Source organism: Pecten maximus, chromosome 10 (genome assembly GCF_902652985.1).
Source record: "Pecten maximus chromosome 10, xPecMax1.1, whole genome shotgun sequence".
Taxonomy (NCBI): Eukaryota; Metazoa; Mollusca; class Bivalvia; order Pectinida; family Pectinidae; genus Pecten; species Pecten maximus.
Genome location: NC_047024.1, coordinates 21617745 through 21637499, shown reverse-complemented (window position 1 = coordinate 21637499; position 19755 = coordinate 21617745). Strand labels below are relative to the sequence as shown.

General features: G+C 37.2%; 1 protein-coding gene across 2 annotated transcripts in view; it reads right to left on the bottom strand.

Annotated features, from left to right (window-relative positions):
* The window catches only part of LOC117336254, a 237161-nt gene that overhangs the window by 194733 nt on the left and 22673 nt on the right, over positions 1-19755 (bottom strand). The window contains exons 1-2 of one of the 2 annotated variants that reach the window (XM_033896728.1): positions 16458-16849; positions 16024-16307 (exon numbers count right to left, since the gene is read on the bottom strand). In XM_033896728.1, coding sequence (XP_033752619.1) covers positions 16024-16132 — 109 coding nt within the window. In that variant the 5' untranslated portion in view covers positions 16133-16307; positions 16458-16849. Of the gene's footprint in view, positions 1-16023; positions 16308-16457; positions 16850-19755 lie in introns of those variants that run through there. The other variant, XM_033896729.1, reaches the window with a different exon arrangement.

The following is a 19755-nucleotide window of genomic DNA, read 5'->3' as shown; positions in this document are numbered from 1 at the left end:
CTGACACCAGATTAAACTTGTTTTGACCTACACAGTTCCCACTGCCCTCAGTGACTCCAAACCTGTTCATACATTTAAAGTGTTTGCAAAAACAAAACAAAAATCTTCACCTAATGGATGACGACATACAAACATTGCGCGACTTCCTGTATACTCTTCACAATGGAATCGGTGATAAACGAGGTACTCGTGCGGTAGGATAGAGTGTCAACTCCGATATTGATTTCCACCAGCTCCCCAATGGTGATTAATGGACTTAGAGCAATATTTATATAAATATTTTTGTCTCTGTTCCCAGTGCTAAATCCAAGTGTAGTTTCTACTTCTAACAACATTGATCAATCTATTTATGTGGAGAGTTCCTGCTTTTTGAGAGAAAAGCCTGTCAAGAACAACATATTCGCGTCAGGTACTTAAACAGCGATGGAGAGAAAGGAAACAATAATTTTACATTATGAAAAATATGTCTTCCTAAATTCAAAGATTAAATTTCTGTTCTGAATTTTCTATTTTTTTTTTTTTTTCATTTTTTTTTATCATTTTTTTTTTCTGGAATTTTAAACAACAAAATTTTCACACAAAAACAAATCAGATTTCAATCTTTTTTTTTCTTCTAATTGTAAAACACTGTTAAGCTGGAATGGTTGTTTGTGCCTGATTACACATCCCTATAATGGCCATCCATCCATCGGTCCTCTCAAGGTGAATCTAGGCCAGTTCATGAGGTTTTTCAATATCGTGTCCTAGCTATCGTTGATCAGTGAGGTGCGAAAGATTTATCTACGAATGATCACTAGTAGCAAAAACACTAAAGCCTCATCATTACACTGAATCTACAGAATATCTGTCAGGGAGACGCTTGACATATTGACAAACGCCTGGGGAGCTAGTCAAGCACGGGAGCATTGAGTGAAACAATGCGTATACAAGCAACTATCATGCGGTATCACATACGATTCGCAGCTTGGATTTAGTCTTAACTGTTGAAGTGATGCTTACAAAGCTACAACTGCAATACTGTCAAACAGTTAAGAAACATAAATTTTATTTCTTTAAATTTATTCTTGAGAAATTAATCGATTACCAGTTTGAAGCATAATTATTTCAAGCAACAACTGAAAGGATTCTTTCAAATATCAACTTGAATCAATTTTTCTTTAAAATATTAACTTGATTCAATTTTTGACAGCATTGCATCTAACTTTATTAGGTAAGAATGATTTATTTTGCCCTTTTTAAGAAAATATTGAATCAAATATCATTTTATGATCTTACGATAAATATTGAGTCTGAAGTAATTTGGTTTAAACTTCTGCCATCAGCAACTGTACAGACTGACATACCGATTCAGTCATTTGACCTCTGTATATTATTCCAAACGTTTCTGGCAACCATCAGCCAAAAACACAAGCTGTTTCATATACATCACACAAAATGCTAGTTTTATGAATTTCACCACCCAATATAGCCCTTAGTTATAGTGGTAAGTTATTACTATTTTATTACAATTTTTATTGTAATCAGAAAGTATTTATACATGGGTAATATAGAAATTTGTGTTTAGTTGGTGATGTTGACATTGAAAACATTACATCACTGTATCTTAACTGAAATCTCGTCTCTGGGTCACATGACCTCCCAATGGCCATTAACTGGTCACATGACCTTTAATGAATGTCACCTGTTGTCCTCTGGTGCATGGCGATAATTGTTCTTTCCCATACCTGTCAGCACACGGATATTTATATACTCCCCCGCATGTACAAACCACCGTGATCGATAGCTTTTAACAATAAATTGTCTTACTAACACACAGCTGCCTTCGCCACAGGTACTGGGCCACCAGGTCAGACAAATAACGGATAGAACATTTTTATATTTCAAATCCAATTAATTCCGTTTTATATGAAACTGCCTCTTTGAGTCACAAGTACTGGGGCACCAGGTCAGATGAGAAATGGATGAAAAAAACAAACTTTTCATTTTTCAAATCAAATTAATTCCTTTTTATATGAAATGTATACTTTAAGCCACAGATACTGTGCCACCTGCAGGTCAGATGAGCTAGTAATTGATTAAAAAACTTTCATATATAAGAGATAAATAAAACTATATAAAACTCTGACTATATGATATGCTATGCTGAAGTGTTGAATTTAGACATTGTTCTCCATCCGTTGTCATCTGTCGTCTGCCGTCCGCAGATTCTGCCATCCGCCATTAGACTTTTTCTTTCAAAACGCTACTTCTCCTAAACCCCAAAGCAAATTACTACCAAATTTGTTGTGAAATATCATTGGGGGAGGTTAATCATATTTGATATAAATGAGGCTAGTCCAACCCCTGGGGACAGAAAGCAGGGCCCAAAAAGGGGAACTTTGCTGAAATTTTGCTTTAAAACCCTACTCTTTCTTAAACCTTGAGTAGATAACAACTAAATTTGGTGTGAAATATCCTTGAGGTAGGTCAATCATATTTCATGTAAATGAAGCTGTTGTGACTGCTGTGGTAAGAGAGACGGGGCCACATAGAGGGGGACATTTGTGAATTTTTGCTTTAAAACCCAGGTACTCCTCCTTAACCGTAGGGTGGATTGCAATCAAATTTGGTGTGAAACATCATTGGGGAAAGGCGATCAAGTTTTATATAAATGAGGCTGGTGTTGCCCTTAGAGTCAGAGGGGCAGGGCAACAAATTAGAGAACTTAAGTGAATTTTTACCTTCTATATACATGTATAATGATTCAATTGTCAAATGACTGTAAAGGGCCATGACCCTCTTATTTAATATATAATGTCCTTAAAAATCCAGGGTCATAAGATGATGAATGTCTACGGGGACACCACCGGCCAGTGCAGGGTCATTATTATGAGGATGGGTGTCTATTGTGACATCAACAGCCATGGTGATATAAACAAGAGTCTTAAGAGACAACGACTGCCAGGGTCAAATGAGGACAAGTGTCTAAGGGGACATCAACTGCCGGGATCATAGGACAGGTGTCTGAGGGGACATTTACTGCCAGGGTCATATGAGGACAAGTGTCTAAGGGGACATCAACTGCCAGGGTCATATGAGACAAGTGTCTGAGGGGACATCAACTGTTAGTGTCATATGAGGACAAGTGTCTGAGGGGACATCAACTGTCAGGGTCATATGAGGACAAGTGTCTGAGGGGACATCAACTGTTAGTGTCATATGAGGACAAGTGTCTAAGGGGACATCAACTGCCAGGGTCATAGGAGAACAAGTGACTAAGGGGACATCAACTGCCAGGGTCATATGAGGACAAGTGTCTGAGGGGACATCAACTGCCAGGGTCATATGAGGACAAGTGTCTGAGGTGACATCAACTGCCAGGGTCATATGAGACAAGCGTCTGAGGGGACATCAACTGCCAGGGTCATATGAGGACAAGTGTCTGAGGGGACATCAACTGCCAGGGTCATATGAGGACAAGTGTCTGAGGGGACATCAACTGCCAGGGTCATATGAGGACAAGTGTCTGAGGGGGACATCAACTGCCATGACACAGAAAAAAGAATACAAAGCAAAGAAGAAAAAAATGGACAGAAAGGATAGAACACTGATTCTCACTGTTACAAAATGGGGACAGCAGATTTGTTTTAATCGCTTCAATGTCCCTTTAATAAAAGACATAGAAGAAAATTTTTCAATTCTGCAGATGCCACATAAAACTGTTGGGACTGTGATTTTGGTTTGTTTTTGTTTTTTGATTTAAATCACAGTTGTACAAAAGCTCAAAAGAAAATTACAATGAATTGGTTTATTTTGTTTAATATCCTATTAACAGCCAGGGTTATTTAAGGACGTGCCAGGTTTTGGAGGTGGAGGAAAACTGGAGTACCCGGAGAAAAACCACCGGCCTACGGTCAGTACCTGGCAACTGCCCCACGTAGGTTTTGAACTTGCAACCCAGAGGTGGAGGGCTAGTGATAAAGTGTTGGGACACCTTAACCACTCGGCCACTGTGGCCCCTTATCCAATGAACAGAAAATGGCATTCATCATCTTCTAGAAATACATCTAAGAATGCGACAGTGAATTATCATGATCTAATAAAACAATACGATTAAAACAGCATTATATAAAATATAATATGGACATAGACAGCTGTAAAAATACGCTTCTAAAACCCAGCTCACCTATCAGGATAACAGACTCTTCTAAATGGCCGATTTCACTTTCGCAGATGACATAACTGTTGGATCAACAGAAGATAATTTGTCTTCAGACCTTAAAGACACATTAAATCTTTAGAGATCTATTTTCGTTTGAAAATTAAATTAGACCTTTTATCAAAATGCAGTGACGAGTTACCCTGGTCCTTTGTGAAATAGCCTATTCTGATTGGACGGCACGCTAGCCCTCCCCCGGGAAATCTTCAGTGTAAATATACAGGCAGCAGTTCTGTTTGTTTTCGTGGTACATTTGTCTAATTACAAGCTGGGTTTCCACAGAATCAAAAACACTGTCTCCTCTGTGTACCAATCTTAAATTGGTTTTGGTCATAACTTTAATTCGATTTTTAAACCCTCGATCACCACAGTTCATGCAGTCGTGTCAACCCTACATTTAACATCCACAAGATGGATGCTTGTTTAATAGTACCTGGTAGACTTTTACATACTTCAGCATCGATCATCTTCAATACTTTAAAAGACCAATGTTTTTTTCTGCATTCAGTTGTGTGGTATTGATGGACTACAGTCTCAAAGATCATTTAACTGAATAACCAGCAGTTAGTCCATCCCTGGCAATAAGTTCATCCCTGGTAATGAGTTCACCCCTGGTAATGAGTTCATCCCTGGTAATGAGTCCATCCCTGGTAATGAGTCCATCCCTGGTAATAAGCTCATACCTGGTAATAAGCCCATACCTGGTAATAAGTCCATCACTAATAATAAGCCCATCCCTGGTAATAAACCGATATCTGGTAATAAGCCCATCCCTGGTATTGAGTCCATCCCTGGTAATAAGCCCATATCTGGTAATAAGTACATACCTGGTAATAAGCCCATCCCTGGTAATAAGTCCATCCCTGGTAATAAGCCCATCCCCGATAATAAGTCCATCCCTGGTAATAAGCCCATATCTGGTAATAAGTACATACCTGATAATAAGTCCATCCCTGGTAATAAGTCCATATCTTGTAATAAGCCCATCCTGGTAATAAGCCCTTATCTGGTAATAAGCCCATATCTGGCAATAAGCCAATATCTGGTAATAAGCCTATATCTGGTAATAAGCTCATCCCTGGTAATAAGCCCATATCTGGTAATAAGCCCATCCATGGTAATAAGCCCATCCATGGTAATAAGCCCATCCTGGTCATAAGTCCATCCTGGCAATAAGCCCCTCCATGGTAATAAGCCCATCCCAGGGCTTAAGCCCATCCTGGCAAAAAGCCCATCCATGGTAATAAGCCCATCCTGGTAATAAGCCCATCCTGGTAATAAGCCCATATTTGGTAATAAACCCATCCTGGTAATAAGCCCATTTCTGGTAATAAGCCTGTATCTGGTAATAAGCTACTCCCTTGTAATCAGCCCATCCCTGGTAATAAGCCCATCCTGGTAATAAGCCCATTTCTGGTAATAAGCCCATCCCTGGTAATAAGCTCATCCCTGGTAATAAGCCCATACCTGGTAATAAGCCTATCCCTGGTAATAAGCCCTTATCTGGTAATAAGCCCATATCTGGCAATAAGCCAATATCTGGCAATAAGCCTATATCTGGTAATAAGCTCATCCCTGGTAATAAGCCCATATCTGGTAATAAGCCCATCCATGGTAATAAGCCCATCCTGGTCATAAGTCCATCCTGGCAATAAGCCCATCCATGGTAATAAGCCCATCCTGGCAAAAAGCCCATCCATGGTAATAAGCCCATCCTGGTAATAAGCCCATATTTGGTAATAAACCCATCCTGGTAATAAGCCCATTTCTGGTAATAAGCCTGTATGTGGTAATAAGCTACTCCCTTGTAATCAGCCCATCCCTGGTAATAAGCCCATTCCTGGTAATAAGCCCATTCCTGGTAATAAGCCCATCCCTGGTAATAAGCCCATCCCTGGTAATAAGCCCATACCTGGTAATAAGCTCATCCCTGGGCTGGTAATAAGCCCCTCCATGGTAATAAGCCCCTCCATGATAATAAGCTCATCCTGGCAATAAGCCCATCCATGGTAATAAGCCCATCCCTGGGCATCAGTCCATCCTGGCAATAAGCCCCTCCATGGTAATAAGCCCATCCCTGGGCTTAAGCCCATCCATGGTAATAAACCCACCCTGGTAATAAGCCCATCCCTGGTAATAAGCCCATCCCTGGTAATAAGCCCATTTCTGGTAATCAGCCTATCCCTGGTAATAAGCTCATCCCTGGTAATAAGCCCATACCTGATAATAAGCCCATTTCTGGTAATAACCCCATCCCTGGTAATAAGCTCATCCCTGGTAATAAGCCCCTCCATGATAATAAGCCCATCCATGGTAATAAGCCCATCCTGGTCATAAGTCCCTCCTGGCAATAAGCCCATCCATGGTAATAAGTCCATCCTGGCAATAAGCCCCTCCATGGTAATAAGCCCATCCCTGGGCTTAAGCCCATCCTGGCAAAAAGCCCATCCATGGTAATAAGCCCATCCTGGTAATAAGCCCATATTTGGTAATAAACCCATCCTGGTAATAAGCCCATTTCTGGTAATAAGCCTGGAGCTGGTAATAAGCTACTCCCTTGTAATCAGCCCATCCCTGGTAATAAGCCCATCCTGGTAATAAGCCCATTTCTGGTAATAAGCCCATCCCTGGTAATAAGCCTATATCTGGTAATAAGCTCATCCCTGGTAATAAGCCCATATCTGGTAATAAGCCCATCCATGGTAATAAGCCCATCCTGGTCATAAGTCCATCCTGGCAAAAAGCCCATCCATGGTAATAAGCCCATCCTGGTAATAAGCCCATATTTGGCAATAAGCCCATCCATGGTAATAAACCCACCCTGGTAATAAGCCCATCCCTGGTAATAAGCCCATCCCTGGTAATAAGCCCATTTCTGGTAATCAGCCCATCCCTGGTAATAAGCTCATCCCTGGTAATAAGCCCATACCTGATAATAAGCCCATTTCTGGTAATAACCCCATCCCTGGTAATAAGCCCCTCCATGATAATAAGCCCATCCCTGGGCATAAGTCCATCCTGGCAATAAGCCCCTCCATGGTAATAAGCCCATCCCTGGGCTTAAGCCCATCCATGGTAATAAGCCCATCCTGGTAATAAGCCCATTTCTGGTAATAAGCCCATTTCTGGTAATAAGCTCATCCCTTGTAATCAGCCCATCCCTGGTAATAAGCCCATCCTGGTAATAAGCCCATTTCTGGTAATCAGCCCATCCCTGGTAATAAGCTCATCCCTGGTAATAAGCCCATACCTGGTAATAAGCCCATACCTGGTAATAAGCCCATCCCATATTTAAGGGATGTGTACTTTGGTACTTCTAAACAGTCTTTCATTCGTTACATTCGTTTGGGCTATCTACCGAGAAGACAGTTGTCACAAGAAGATGATAAAGTTTGAAGATTGTTGATAATTTCTATCTAATGTGCCAGTTGCATAATGCATATAGGCTTTCTCCCAATCACATGTTGAGTGAAAGTAATAAAATTTTTTTTTTTTTAACAAAGTGAATTAGAACATAACAATGGCTGAGATAAAGACGATAAGAACTGACTTATGGGTAATTCCGGAGGGCCTTTAGGTGGCTATCAGAAAACAATGATTAGAACAATGCCTGAGAAACGAACATTTGGCTGGGAAGGCTTAGTTTCTGTTGCCTGGAATATGCATGTTGGTGACAGTCAAAAAGGCTGCTGTTCACATTAAAATCCATACAAATCGACAGTTTGGAATCAAATTTATTCCTGCTCAGTGATAGCTATTTGGATCACCCAGCATATGGTCCCCCTGGCAACCCTCATATTTCCTTGGGGCCCCGTTTTTAGAGTAATCCGTTTTCCTTTATTGCAGTAAATTTGTAACAGATTATGGCTTCATTTGCCATTTAGTCAACTGGCATTTCATTAGCTTCTCAAAATATTCCAAACCACATTTAAATAGTCAGATTAACTGTTAAAGAGGCTTTCCCATACTCCTAATAATGCCAATTTGCATCATTTGAGGTATAATTTCTGAAATTCTAAACACCAATTTCTTGATTAATTTATTTTTTTTAGGAAATTCATCAGAGAAAACAAGAATTTGTTTTATAATCTGAGAAAAAGTTCCAGGCAATCAAAACAAATTAAATGTCTGAAAGAAATTAACATTTAAATTCTTATCATTTATATCTTAGTACAGTAATTACCCCTGGTAGCTGTATTTCCACATAACAGTTACAGCTGAGATTTCCTTTCCTTCTCTAGAAACAATTCTGTTTTATAAATATAGGAAAGCATTATAGATTTGGAAAATTTTTTAGTACAAATAGCTATTCAAAGATTTCTTAACTTCGAAAATGAAACATTTTCTCAAAACTAACTAACCATAATAATAAATAAAGATTTCTTTTACATACATCAAGTTTATAAGGAAAATATTACGTTTGTAAATAGTTTTAGTACAAAAATGTATTAAAAGATTTCTTAACTTAAAAACTGAAAACATTTCCCCATAGCAAGTAACCATGATTAATCTTTAAATTTTGATTATGGATTCAAAGAATATTTTTTACTATAACACAGCTAGACTCATACGAAGAGACCTTGCTTTGGGAGATACCCTGGATATTAGAGTCTATTTTAATTTTCGACATTTGATCAGACCAATTTTATTCTATTATGCAATTTTATATTCATGATTGGCATTTGCTCTCTTTATTACTAAATTCATACTTTAATGACACTTGTGTTTCTGAATTTTGCAATACCATGACATGACCTGTCATAAATTCTGACCTTTGACCTAAACCTTAAAAAATATTCAATAAGCAGAAAAAAAAATATTCACAAACTTAACTGATAAAATCTCTCTGAAAAACTTGAAAAATCTATTTCACAATTTAACAACTGGAAAGGCTCAAACAAGAGTATGCAAATGATTCAAGGTGAAAGGTTAATTGTAACATCTGAGAGTCTTGTTAGAAAATGTCTGTCAATGGAGAAAAGCATATATAGTTTAAATTGATTACTTTATATGGCACCCACATCTCAACTCAGGGCTGTAATAAAATGTCTTCTGAACTTTAAACCACAAACGACTTTGTGTCGTGCTTCACACGAACCACTTCACCCATAACATGATATAGAGTATTGGAATGTTCGACTGTACAATGTTATCTGTGGTGGACCAAGGAGGACATAACAAGGTCGATGTTTGTTACGTTTTCATGCCCTGAATCATTAAATCAGGACGGCATTCATTAGGACGAACGACATGTTATTCACAGAAACACGTCCCCTGGAGGGTCCATAAGACATTAACTGGTATATATTCTACTGTTACAGTGCCTGGATCTGACCACGAGTCGTCTATGATTTATAATCTTTCATTTGATCCTCATGTGTCTGCCTGATCATGCAATCTGCTCCTTAGGTCAGCCTCTCATTAATACACACAGTACCCATCTAACTCTAAACAATAGTAACAGTAACCTAGCTTGACCTTGACCAAAAAACCCTGAAAATCAATTTTTCCGTGATATCATGGTCCTTTATCATTGTGTGAAGACTGATCAAAATCCCTTAAGGAATGAGGCCGCTAGAGTGCTGACGAACTTTGGTGTTACACAAGTACATATGTGCAAGACAGTTGTATTGGAAACCTATAATTCACACGGTTTCACTGGTAGGCGACTAAAAAACTTTAAAACAAATGTCATTTCAAAATTTCCTAAAAGCAAACATATGTCAGATAAATTTTCTATCGATATAATTGTTTAAAAAGAAAACAGAGAAGAAAATTATCAGTCGAAAAAGTGCCAGAAATAACCATTTGTTCTATAAGTTTGCTGAATTTGGATCTGAACCATCACAACAAGGCGCAAACTTTAAGATAATCAAGGTCTTTGCAACGAATCAAGTTTCAATGAAATCTTTGTTTTCCGAACAGCTAAGAGAAACGGCTTTCTAAGTAAAGTTAACCAATTTCATTAAGGACTTCAGTTTCATTTAATAGAAACAAAATGGTGGCCACACATGCAGATGCCAATGAAGCTTAACTGAATTTAGCTACTTAAAAAGATAGAAAAGGTTTATGCTATGCATGCAGTCAAGTTTTGATGAAATCCATCTTAAAATTTAGGAATTAGCCAGTAAGATGAGAATTTAAAGGCTTTCTAAGTAAAGTTAACCAGTTTTGAAGAAGGTCTTAATGGAAACAACATGCTGGAGGCCACACATGCAGGAACAGCACAGAATCTAACTCAAATTCTTCGGGAGTTATTTAAACAAAACTCTAAGCAAATACAGACGAACAGACAATCACCTTCCTGTAACATAGCACATACATCCTTTCAACTCAGTAAGAGTATAAATGTTATGTTTTAGGTGTGCATTTATACCACTCTAAACAGATTGCCCCTTCATCTAAAATACAAAATCTAAAACAGGCGTGGCTATAATAGGTCTAGCTACTTTAAGGCTGTTATCCAAAACACCTTTCTTTCCAGCATACTGCTTATTTTCTTATTTTTGCAACCTGAAATTTTAGCGCATAATTACCCTAAATTTCAACAGATAAGTAAATGATGAATTGTTGCATTTGATACTGTTATATGCTACAGAAATTGTGAGTTGAAACTGTAATTGAAATTTAGCATGATATCCAGAACAAAAACCATGAAGATTTCCACTAAAATGTGTTTGCTATGGTAATACTAAATTTGTACCTCTAAAACAGATGTTTTGCCAATCCAAAAACTCATCCTCCTAAAAAACTGGCATTTTAATAAGCAAACTTTAAAAATTTCCTGAATTTTGATTAGTGAAATGCATTTTTTTATTGAATAAAAGCTATTTGACTTAGGTATAGGTATATACATGTATATATAAGTTATAATTTAAAAATCTATTGCATACAACTTCAACCACTGACATGTGCATTCGGAAAAGTTCAAAATATCAGGATTCTGCAAGTGGAGTAATCTTGCAAAGAAAGTTTTTCAAAACCTGATATTTTGAAAACTGATAATGAAGTTCAAATTTAATAAATAATTCAACAACATTACTGGAAATGAGGTGATTTTTACCAGTAATACATGCTATTGAAATACAAAACAACATTTCCGTTAGCAGGATGACAAAGGACCGGATAGAATTTTAAATACTGACTGCAGCTAATTGAATGCACCTTTCTCATTGGTTAACCAAACTGTAATAAACATTCAGGCTGAAGTCGTAAGCTTGAATAGTTTCAAAACAAAGATTTACTTTCAAAATTGTTACATATTTATGAAAATTAATCAATCACAAAATTTTAATTGTTTTTGTATATTACAGCTAAATAAATGTTTATTGTTCTTTTATTTAATTGTAACTTTGATCACATCTTTGTATAGCTGTGTGTTTAAACTAACCAGTATTTAATCTTTTGCTTCTAAAGTTCGTGCAAGCCTGTAACAATTAATCTTCTTTCTTACAGCCTAATGAGCAAATTCTAAATCTTAAAACAATAAAATTTAAAAAAAAAAAAATAATAATAATATTCCGCTAAAAGTTTACAATGGAACTCTTTTATTTTGGAAAGAGGATATAAATATGACTTCAGATTTAAAACACAAGCATTTCAATAAATTGCAATTTCGTTTTTATAATTAGCATCCAATGACTTGGGTCACAGTAATTAACTGTGAAGAAGTTTAATTTCCTGTGATGTATGGAGTTTTATACGTTTTACAAAAGTCATATATCACACACACGGACTTGAAGTCATAAATTGACAAACACACAGACGTCAATTGTCAGGAAAAACACTGGTCTTTACATGGGACCCTAGCTGTTAATTAATGCAGGAACATTAAAACATGGACAAAAAAAATACTGTAAAATACTGATTTCCACCCAATTTTAGTCTGCACAGTAAGGTATTGATGAATGGCCATTATTCATCAGTGAATGGTCATTATATGTTTGACCTGAGTTTCTATAAGCTTGACCTTTGAGGGCTCCGTAAAGATAAGCTATGCCACATCAACCATAAAGCAGGATTCTGTAGCATCAATATTGATGGTGTACTATTGATTGCTAGTGTATAGATGGAGAAATGTTTGTATAATATACCATAAAATGTCATCCACCCCGACCACACAACTGTGAGATGTCTTTACACTGTCCTACAGAGCTATAAGCTTGGTAAAATGTATTGGTATGTCCCCACCCTACACTCATCATAAATCCCCACCCCACAACTGTACAACGTCTTTACACTGTCCTACAGAGCTATAAGCTTGGTTGTCCCCACCCTACAGTCCTTATAAATCCCCACCCCACAACTGTACAACATCTTTACACTGTCCTATAGAGCTATAAGCTTGGCAAAATGTATTGGTATATGTCCCCACCCATATACTCATCATAAATCCCCACCCCACAACTGTACAACGTCTTTACACTGTCCTACAGAGCTATAAGCTTGGTTGTCCCCACCCTACAGTCCTTATAAATCCCCACCCCACAACTGTACAACATCTTTACACTGTCCTATAGAGCTATAAGCTTGGCAAAATGTATTGGTATATGTCCCCACCCATATACTCATCATAAATCCCCACCCCACAACTGTACAACGTCTTTACATTGTCCTACAGAGCTAAAGCTTGGTCTCGTTATAAATCCACACCCCACAACTGTACAACATCTTTACACTGTCCTACAGAGCTATAAGCTTGATCTCGCTATAAATCCCCACCCCACAACTGTACAACATCTTTACAGTGTACGACAGAGCTATAAGCTTGATCTCGCTATAAATCCCCACCCCACAACTGTACAACATCTTTACAGTGTACGACAGAGCTATAAGCTTGGTAAAATGTATTGGTATTTCCCCATTTCTACACTCATTATTAATCCTCACCCCACAACTGTACAACATCTTTACAGTGTACGACAGAGCTATAAGCTTGGTAAAATGTATTGGTGTTTCCCCATTTCTACACTCATTACAAATCTCCACCCAACTCTTTCTCAGCCTTAATTTACACTGTACAGGGTAAAACATATTGGTATGTCCCTACCCTAGAATATTCTAATACAGTATTTACCACAAATAAGCCACCTTCTTGATTTTTACAGAATCAGAAAATTAAAAATAATCAGCTAAAAATGGCTCACAAAATAGGCTCTTCCCAAATCGTTAATACTAAAATTTTACACTAGGGGAGGGGGCTAATTTGAGGATAAATATGGTATTATTTCTCTCCATGATGGAAAGGTCTGGGTATGACAGAGAGACCTATAATATACAGTACTTGTCATAGACACCTATCAAAGATGCTTGTCATAGACACCTATCAAAGATGCTTGTCATAGACACCTATCAAAGATGCTTGTCATAGACACCTACCAATGACACTTGTCAAAGACACTTGTCAAAGACAGCTGTCAATGACACTTATCAAAGACAATTATTATTAAATTGCTTGCTTTCAAGTGGATTCGTACTGAAAATGCTAAAAATATCACTTATCTAGTAGTAATTAATGTTAATTTTATCTCTGTATTGAGAACAAGAAGGTAAAAACAAATACATGTATACCATATTGGTCGCAATATGCGCCAGCTTCCACCTATAAGTGCCCCTCCTCTTTCCGGAGGAGAAATTGAAATTATCTAAATGCCCTAATCATGAAACAACTTCAAAATAAGTCATATTATGTATATTTACATGTAGAGACTTCAATTTGATGATCAAGCTAGACTCCCGCTAAGTCTTAAATAGCTTGTAAGAAAGCATCAAACATTTTTCTTATCGACTTTTAGACTTTAGATTTAGTTACCTTAATAAGCACCCCCTCTATCACTAATTTTTTAAGCTCCTTGGGTGCTAATTACGACAAATACGGTATATGTGTTATTACATAGTTCCATATTCCATAGTTATATGACTGCACAAAACATTTGGCACCAATTTTAATCAAAGAGCCATACAACACTGCGAGGGACCCTATTCAAATATGTGGCACTCGATCTGCCATCCCAAGAGGTATTCGTTTCAGAAAATGGCAAATACAGGTGACAGAGAATATAGAATATGTATTTGGAAAATTTACTCCTGGGTTTTTCAAGAGAAGATTACCACACATGTAATTTAAGTAGGCGACAATCTACCATCCCAGGAGTGTATACTAGTGTATACACAGTTGGCAAATGTATTACAAACCTATATACCACCCCAGTACTGCTGGTGAGGGACAAGTGATTAAAGATACAACCACCTGCTATCACAGCTAAACTTGTAAAATATTTAAGATCTAAATTCTGCATTGCCTATAATTAAGCCACACCCTAAAATATGAGAAATCAAACAAATCAAATGCACCCACATTCAGAACGTCTCTCTAATTATCATAAGAACCTATGATATGACTGTACGCTCCTTACATTTGGAATGCCTCCAAAATTTTCATAAGTCACTATGATTTATTAGAAACCCTCAAAACTGTGTGTACAACACATTCAGCATGTCTCCCAAATTTACATAGGTAATGTATGTAGAATACTTGGAAATGTTTCTTAATAAGCTTACCATCCTCATATCAGTGGTCTTTGTATGTATATATATAGTTGTTAAGGTGATTTCTTGGATAACAATAAAAGAATGATGAATATGACAGTTAGTCTTGGCCTAATATTAAACTCGAGCCATATTTACAACATTTATATATCTATAAGGAAAAAACAATCTCAACAGGCCTTTTTGACTTTTCCTGATATTAGCTTTCTCTACCTATTCAATCCCCTGCATACCTCTGGGTATCCGGCAGCTGGCGAAGGACCCATCGATCCACCTTTTGAAGAAACTACGGCATTGGCTCTATCTTATATAAATTTATATATTTACAGATAACAAGCATACTAGGGTATTGCGAAAGCAATACATATATCCTACAGGGCCCCAACTAAAAACAGTGACCTTGACCCAAAAACCCTGAAACTCAAACTTGTCCAAGATATTATGGTCCTTTAGCATTGTGTGAAGTTAAATCAAAATCCCTCAAGGATTGAAGCGTCTAGAAAGCTGACAAACTTTGGTACTACACGTACATATGTACAAGACGGACGGAGAGGAAACCCATGGTATAATAACTTAATACATCATTGTACCATACATTTATTTGTACTTTAGGTAAATGATCAAATTAAACCCATCTCTTTCTAAATAAAACTCACACAATTATTTCCTGTATAGGTAACATGAGAATAAGCCTCGGAAGCCATTTTATCCCCTTTTGAACATCTAGATCACTTCCAGGGAATATTACAGACAAACCCTCAGATAAAACAACAAGATACCACAACTCTAACAAAGTATTACTAAGCAAAACTAATTCCCATGATCAGTGTGTCGGCTTAAGTAATTTGCATTTCATATGCAACCCTCAAATGCAGTTACAAGCAAGTGCTCTCATCAAAGAAGCACTGGATGAAGTCTGAGTGGAATCTGCTAAACAGAACTTAAGATATTGTGTGGCAATGAATTTCTATAAATAGTAAGTGACCTTTCTTGACCTTTGACCTCTTGACCTAAAAGCCAATCCCCAGCATGCACTTTCTGACGAAGAAACAATGGATGATGTCTGAGAGATATTGGAGCAATTGAATTTTAGATATTGTTCAGAAAAAAACCTATTTTCAATCCAGAGATATAAGTTCTAAATATATACATGTATATGTAAAAATTTCATACAGTAATTTTGCTGTTTACTCTGACAAAGTTTATTTGCTTTTCAGATCAATAACTGTAATTTATTTTTTGTTGGTGGCAGTATATTTAGATGTATTCGGACTTACCGAGAATGGCCAGCTTCAGAGCAGACGTGTTATTTTGGTTGATATGGTCTTTGAGAGCAGGATGGGTAAACTCGGCGTAACATCCTTTGGCCTGATGTGTGGAAGTCATGATGGTTGGTTTTTAAGTCACGCTTTGATGAACACAATAGATATATCCACAACCAAATCAACACAGCATAGATATCCCTTTCACGCGTCACTGAACACAGTAGATATCCATTTCACACCTCATCGAACACAGCTTATATGCACTCCCGGATGTCTGACTGCCGTGACCTGCTCACCTGTAACACAATAAACAAATAAACATAACTCCATTATGAGAAAATTCCCAATGAATAATTACTAAGCTCATCTCAATAAGAAAAGAACTGATGATAGCTTTTTTCTTTTTACAATATTGAATAATTTGATCTATGATCATATTAACATACATGTTTGACTTGGCAATGACATCAAGGTCTATAACACAACGAAAACAAGCTTTCATAGGATCCTGATCGAGGTGTACGAAATCCTGGTTGGTATGTTTACCAACATGTCTGTGTAATGATAGAGCCTTGTTGCTCCTCGTTACTGCCAAGAAAAAAAGTGGGTGGGCATAGCTTGGAGCTCAGGTGGGCTACGACCAATCAGCCTAATACTAAGGGGGAGGAAGGAAGGGGGATTGGGGCGGTTACCGCTGTGTGATTTTGGCATGTCAGAAGGTCACGTGAGATGAAAGAGGAAGTGACATCATACGCGACAGTCTACCTGGGATAGACGTTCACAGCATCATTTTGTGTGATCGTTCATTCATTATGATAAACCCTCCATCCCTAGTCATAAACAGGCAAAACATTCCAGGCAAAACTCATCAAAGTACTGCAAGCTTAACCATCTATCTACCATTTCAGAATAATCATTGTGAAATTCTTATAAAACCTTTCCTGTATTTTTCTGTTTTAATTATTCTTCTTTGGAAAATCCAGCATAGAGTAGAACATTCATTGGAAAATATTTTAACTGGAGTAACATTAGAGTATAAAGTTTATAATGGATTGTATTAGTATTATATTAAGCTGACTATGCTTTAAGGAACTCAGGGTTTTGTTGTCCAATAGAATTACCCTGAATTCTGTGAGGTATACCTGGGCATGGTGTATGCATGCCTTTCAGTGTATGTGTAGTATCAGGGTGAAGGTTGTCTACTGGCTGGTTTTACTCTTGAAAAAGTTTCAAAACAGCCAAATTAAAAACATGCTTCCGGATAGCAGTAAAAAAAAACAACACCCGGATATAGCTAAACAAACTAATTATACTAAATACACAGGCTTTTTTTCATTAGTTTGAAGATTGGTGTCAATAACCCAAATTCAAAATTATTTTAAATAAGATTTATTGATGGAATACTTAGTCATGAAATTTTAATACAATATCCCGCCGAGACAAATCCAAGGGAGCTATTGCCATATTCCTGACGTCGGCATCCATAGATGGCTAGGTTTTATAAAACAGTGTTGTGTCAATACTAATGAGGATACAGCTTATGTATTTGATATCCTGTATGTATTCCAAGTGACAAAACCTTTCAATTGGTACTACATTTGTGGACCTGTTGACCTTTACTGTAAACTTTGACCTACTTTTGAAAAATGTTAACCTTGACTACTGTATTGAACCACATGAGGTAATTCGACTTTCATATTTGACATGTGTGTTCCGTGTGACAAGGCCTTTCCATTGGTAATATATTTTTGGACCTGCTGACCTTGACCGTGACCTTTGACCTACTTTTAAAAAACTTATCCCGAAATTTCATCCAATTTTGCCACCTAAATTGTAGTCTTCTGACAACTCCTGTTTATCTACATTTGGTATTAAACTTTATTTTGAGATAACTTAACATGCAAAAATGACATTTGTGTTTCTATTTAGAGCACAATTTATAGAAAATGACGGAAATTTGGAGAGGTTTGCTGTCAAGAAACTAATAGCAGTAGTGGTAATAGCCGTTAGTGTTAAGGGATATAGCTATCACCTGATTGCGCAATAACAACATAGAGGAACAGTCCTGTCAAATCCACTGTCTGGCTCAGCTTCCTGCTTTTCTTTTAATCGAGCATATGAGCATCAAATATGACATTTTATATTGACACGTTCGCCATGCTTTCATCTAGACGTCCTATTAATAAGTAAATGCAATTTTTTTTTTTTGCATTTTTCTTTTTTTTTTACTACAGTTGTTCTAATAACATTATCATCTGGCCGATAAATAGAACTAGATCAGAATTTTTTAAGTATCAGATGGGCAATTATTGGACAATTAATGCAAATAAAACACAGATTTTTTTTTTGCAAAATGGAAGATCGACATCTATCCGAAACAAGTTTTCAAATGCTATTTTTCAAAACATCAAATAAATATCATTTATATAGGAAACATTGATTGTTTTTTTTCAAGAATGAAAGCATCAATTAGAAACAAAATTTCAAAGTCAATTTTTCAAATCATTTAAAGCCTATCATTGATAGATTTACTATCTATGACACAACAATCCAATCAGATCACATTAGCGCCTCTCTAATATCATAAAAAGTTAACATCAATATTCTAGTCCAAAAGGTGTATGGGATTTCTGACCATTTCTGCAAACATTACTTTTACCTCAAATCAGGTAAATAGAATCAAAGAGCTTAGGTTCACAAAGGACCACACTGGTCATAGATTTGTTGAAGAGAAACCATTGTGTGCTTTTCAGATTTTTAAAATGATGTGGTCAATTGAAACAAGCATGCTGGGTTTTGTTAAATCAATAGAGTATCAGTCCTTTGCCAGCCTCCTCTTAAAAAAGTAACAGTGACCTTGACCCAAAAACCCTCAAACTCGAACTTGATCTGCAGCTACTCATACTTAAGTTACATACCAACTTTTGCAAAATAACTTCAAGCATAACTGAGAAAAGTGCAGAAAACTGAGTGGACAGACTGACGAACAGACGAAGGGTTTGGTTTGGTTTGGTTTATTTTATTTAACGTCCTATTAACAGCTAAGGTCATTTAAGGACGGCCTCCCGTGCATGTGACATGCATGCATGTTGTGAGTGCGTATGTCTGTTTTGGGAGGCTGCGGTATGGTCGTGTTAAGTCTCCTTGTGATAGGCCGGAACTTTTGCCAATTTATAGTGCTACCTCACTGAAGCATACTGCTGAAGACGCCCAGCAGGACACCCCACCCGGTCACATTATACTGACAACGGGCGAACCAGTTGTCCCACTCCTAATATGCTGAGCGCTAAGCAGGAATAGCAACTACCATTTTTAATGACTCTGGTATGTCTCGGTCAGGGGACAGAACCCAAAGCCTTCCTCACAGGGGCGAACGCTCAACTGAAGACCAAAAGTGAGGCATTGTCAAGGGAGACATTAGAAAGAAGAAAGTTGTTCAGAAAGAAGAGAAAAGATAGGATCCCAAATTTAGCCGCCTCTTACGATCATGCAATGGGGGCAGCAGGTACAATTCTTACACCCTACATTGGTAAGGGCCTAATAATAGTGCATAAACATAATTTCTGATGAATTAACTCATTAAGCCCATAACTTCGTCTGGTCAGATTCAGTTCACATGTGGTAATAAATTACACACATTTACAACAAGGTATTCAATATCTGAAGGTTTCCCATTGGAAAATATGCGCAGCTGCAATCCCTAAATTTAGCTCTTCAGAATATATTACACATCAAGATATTTGA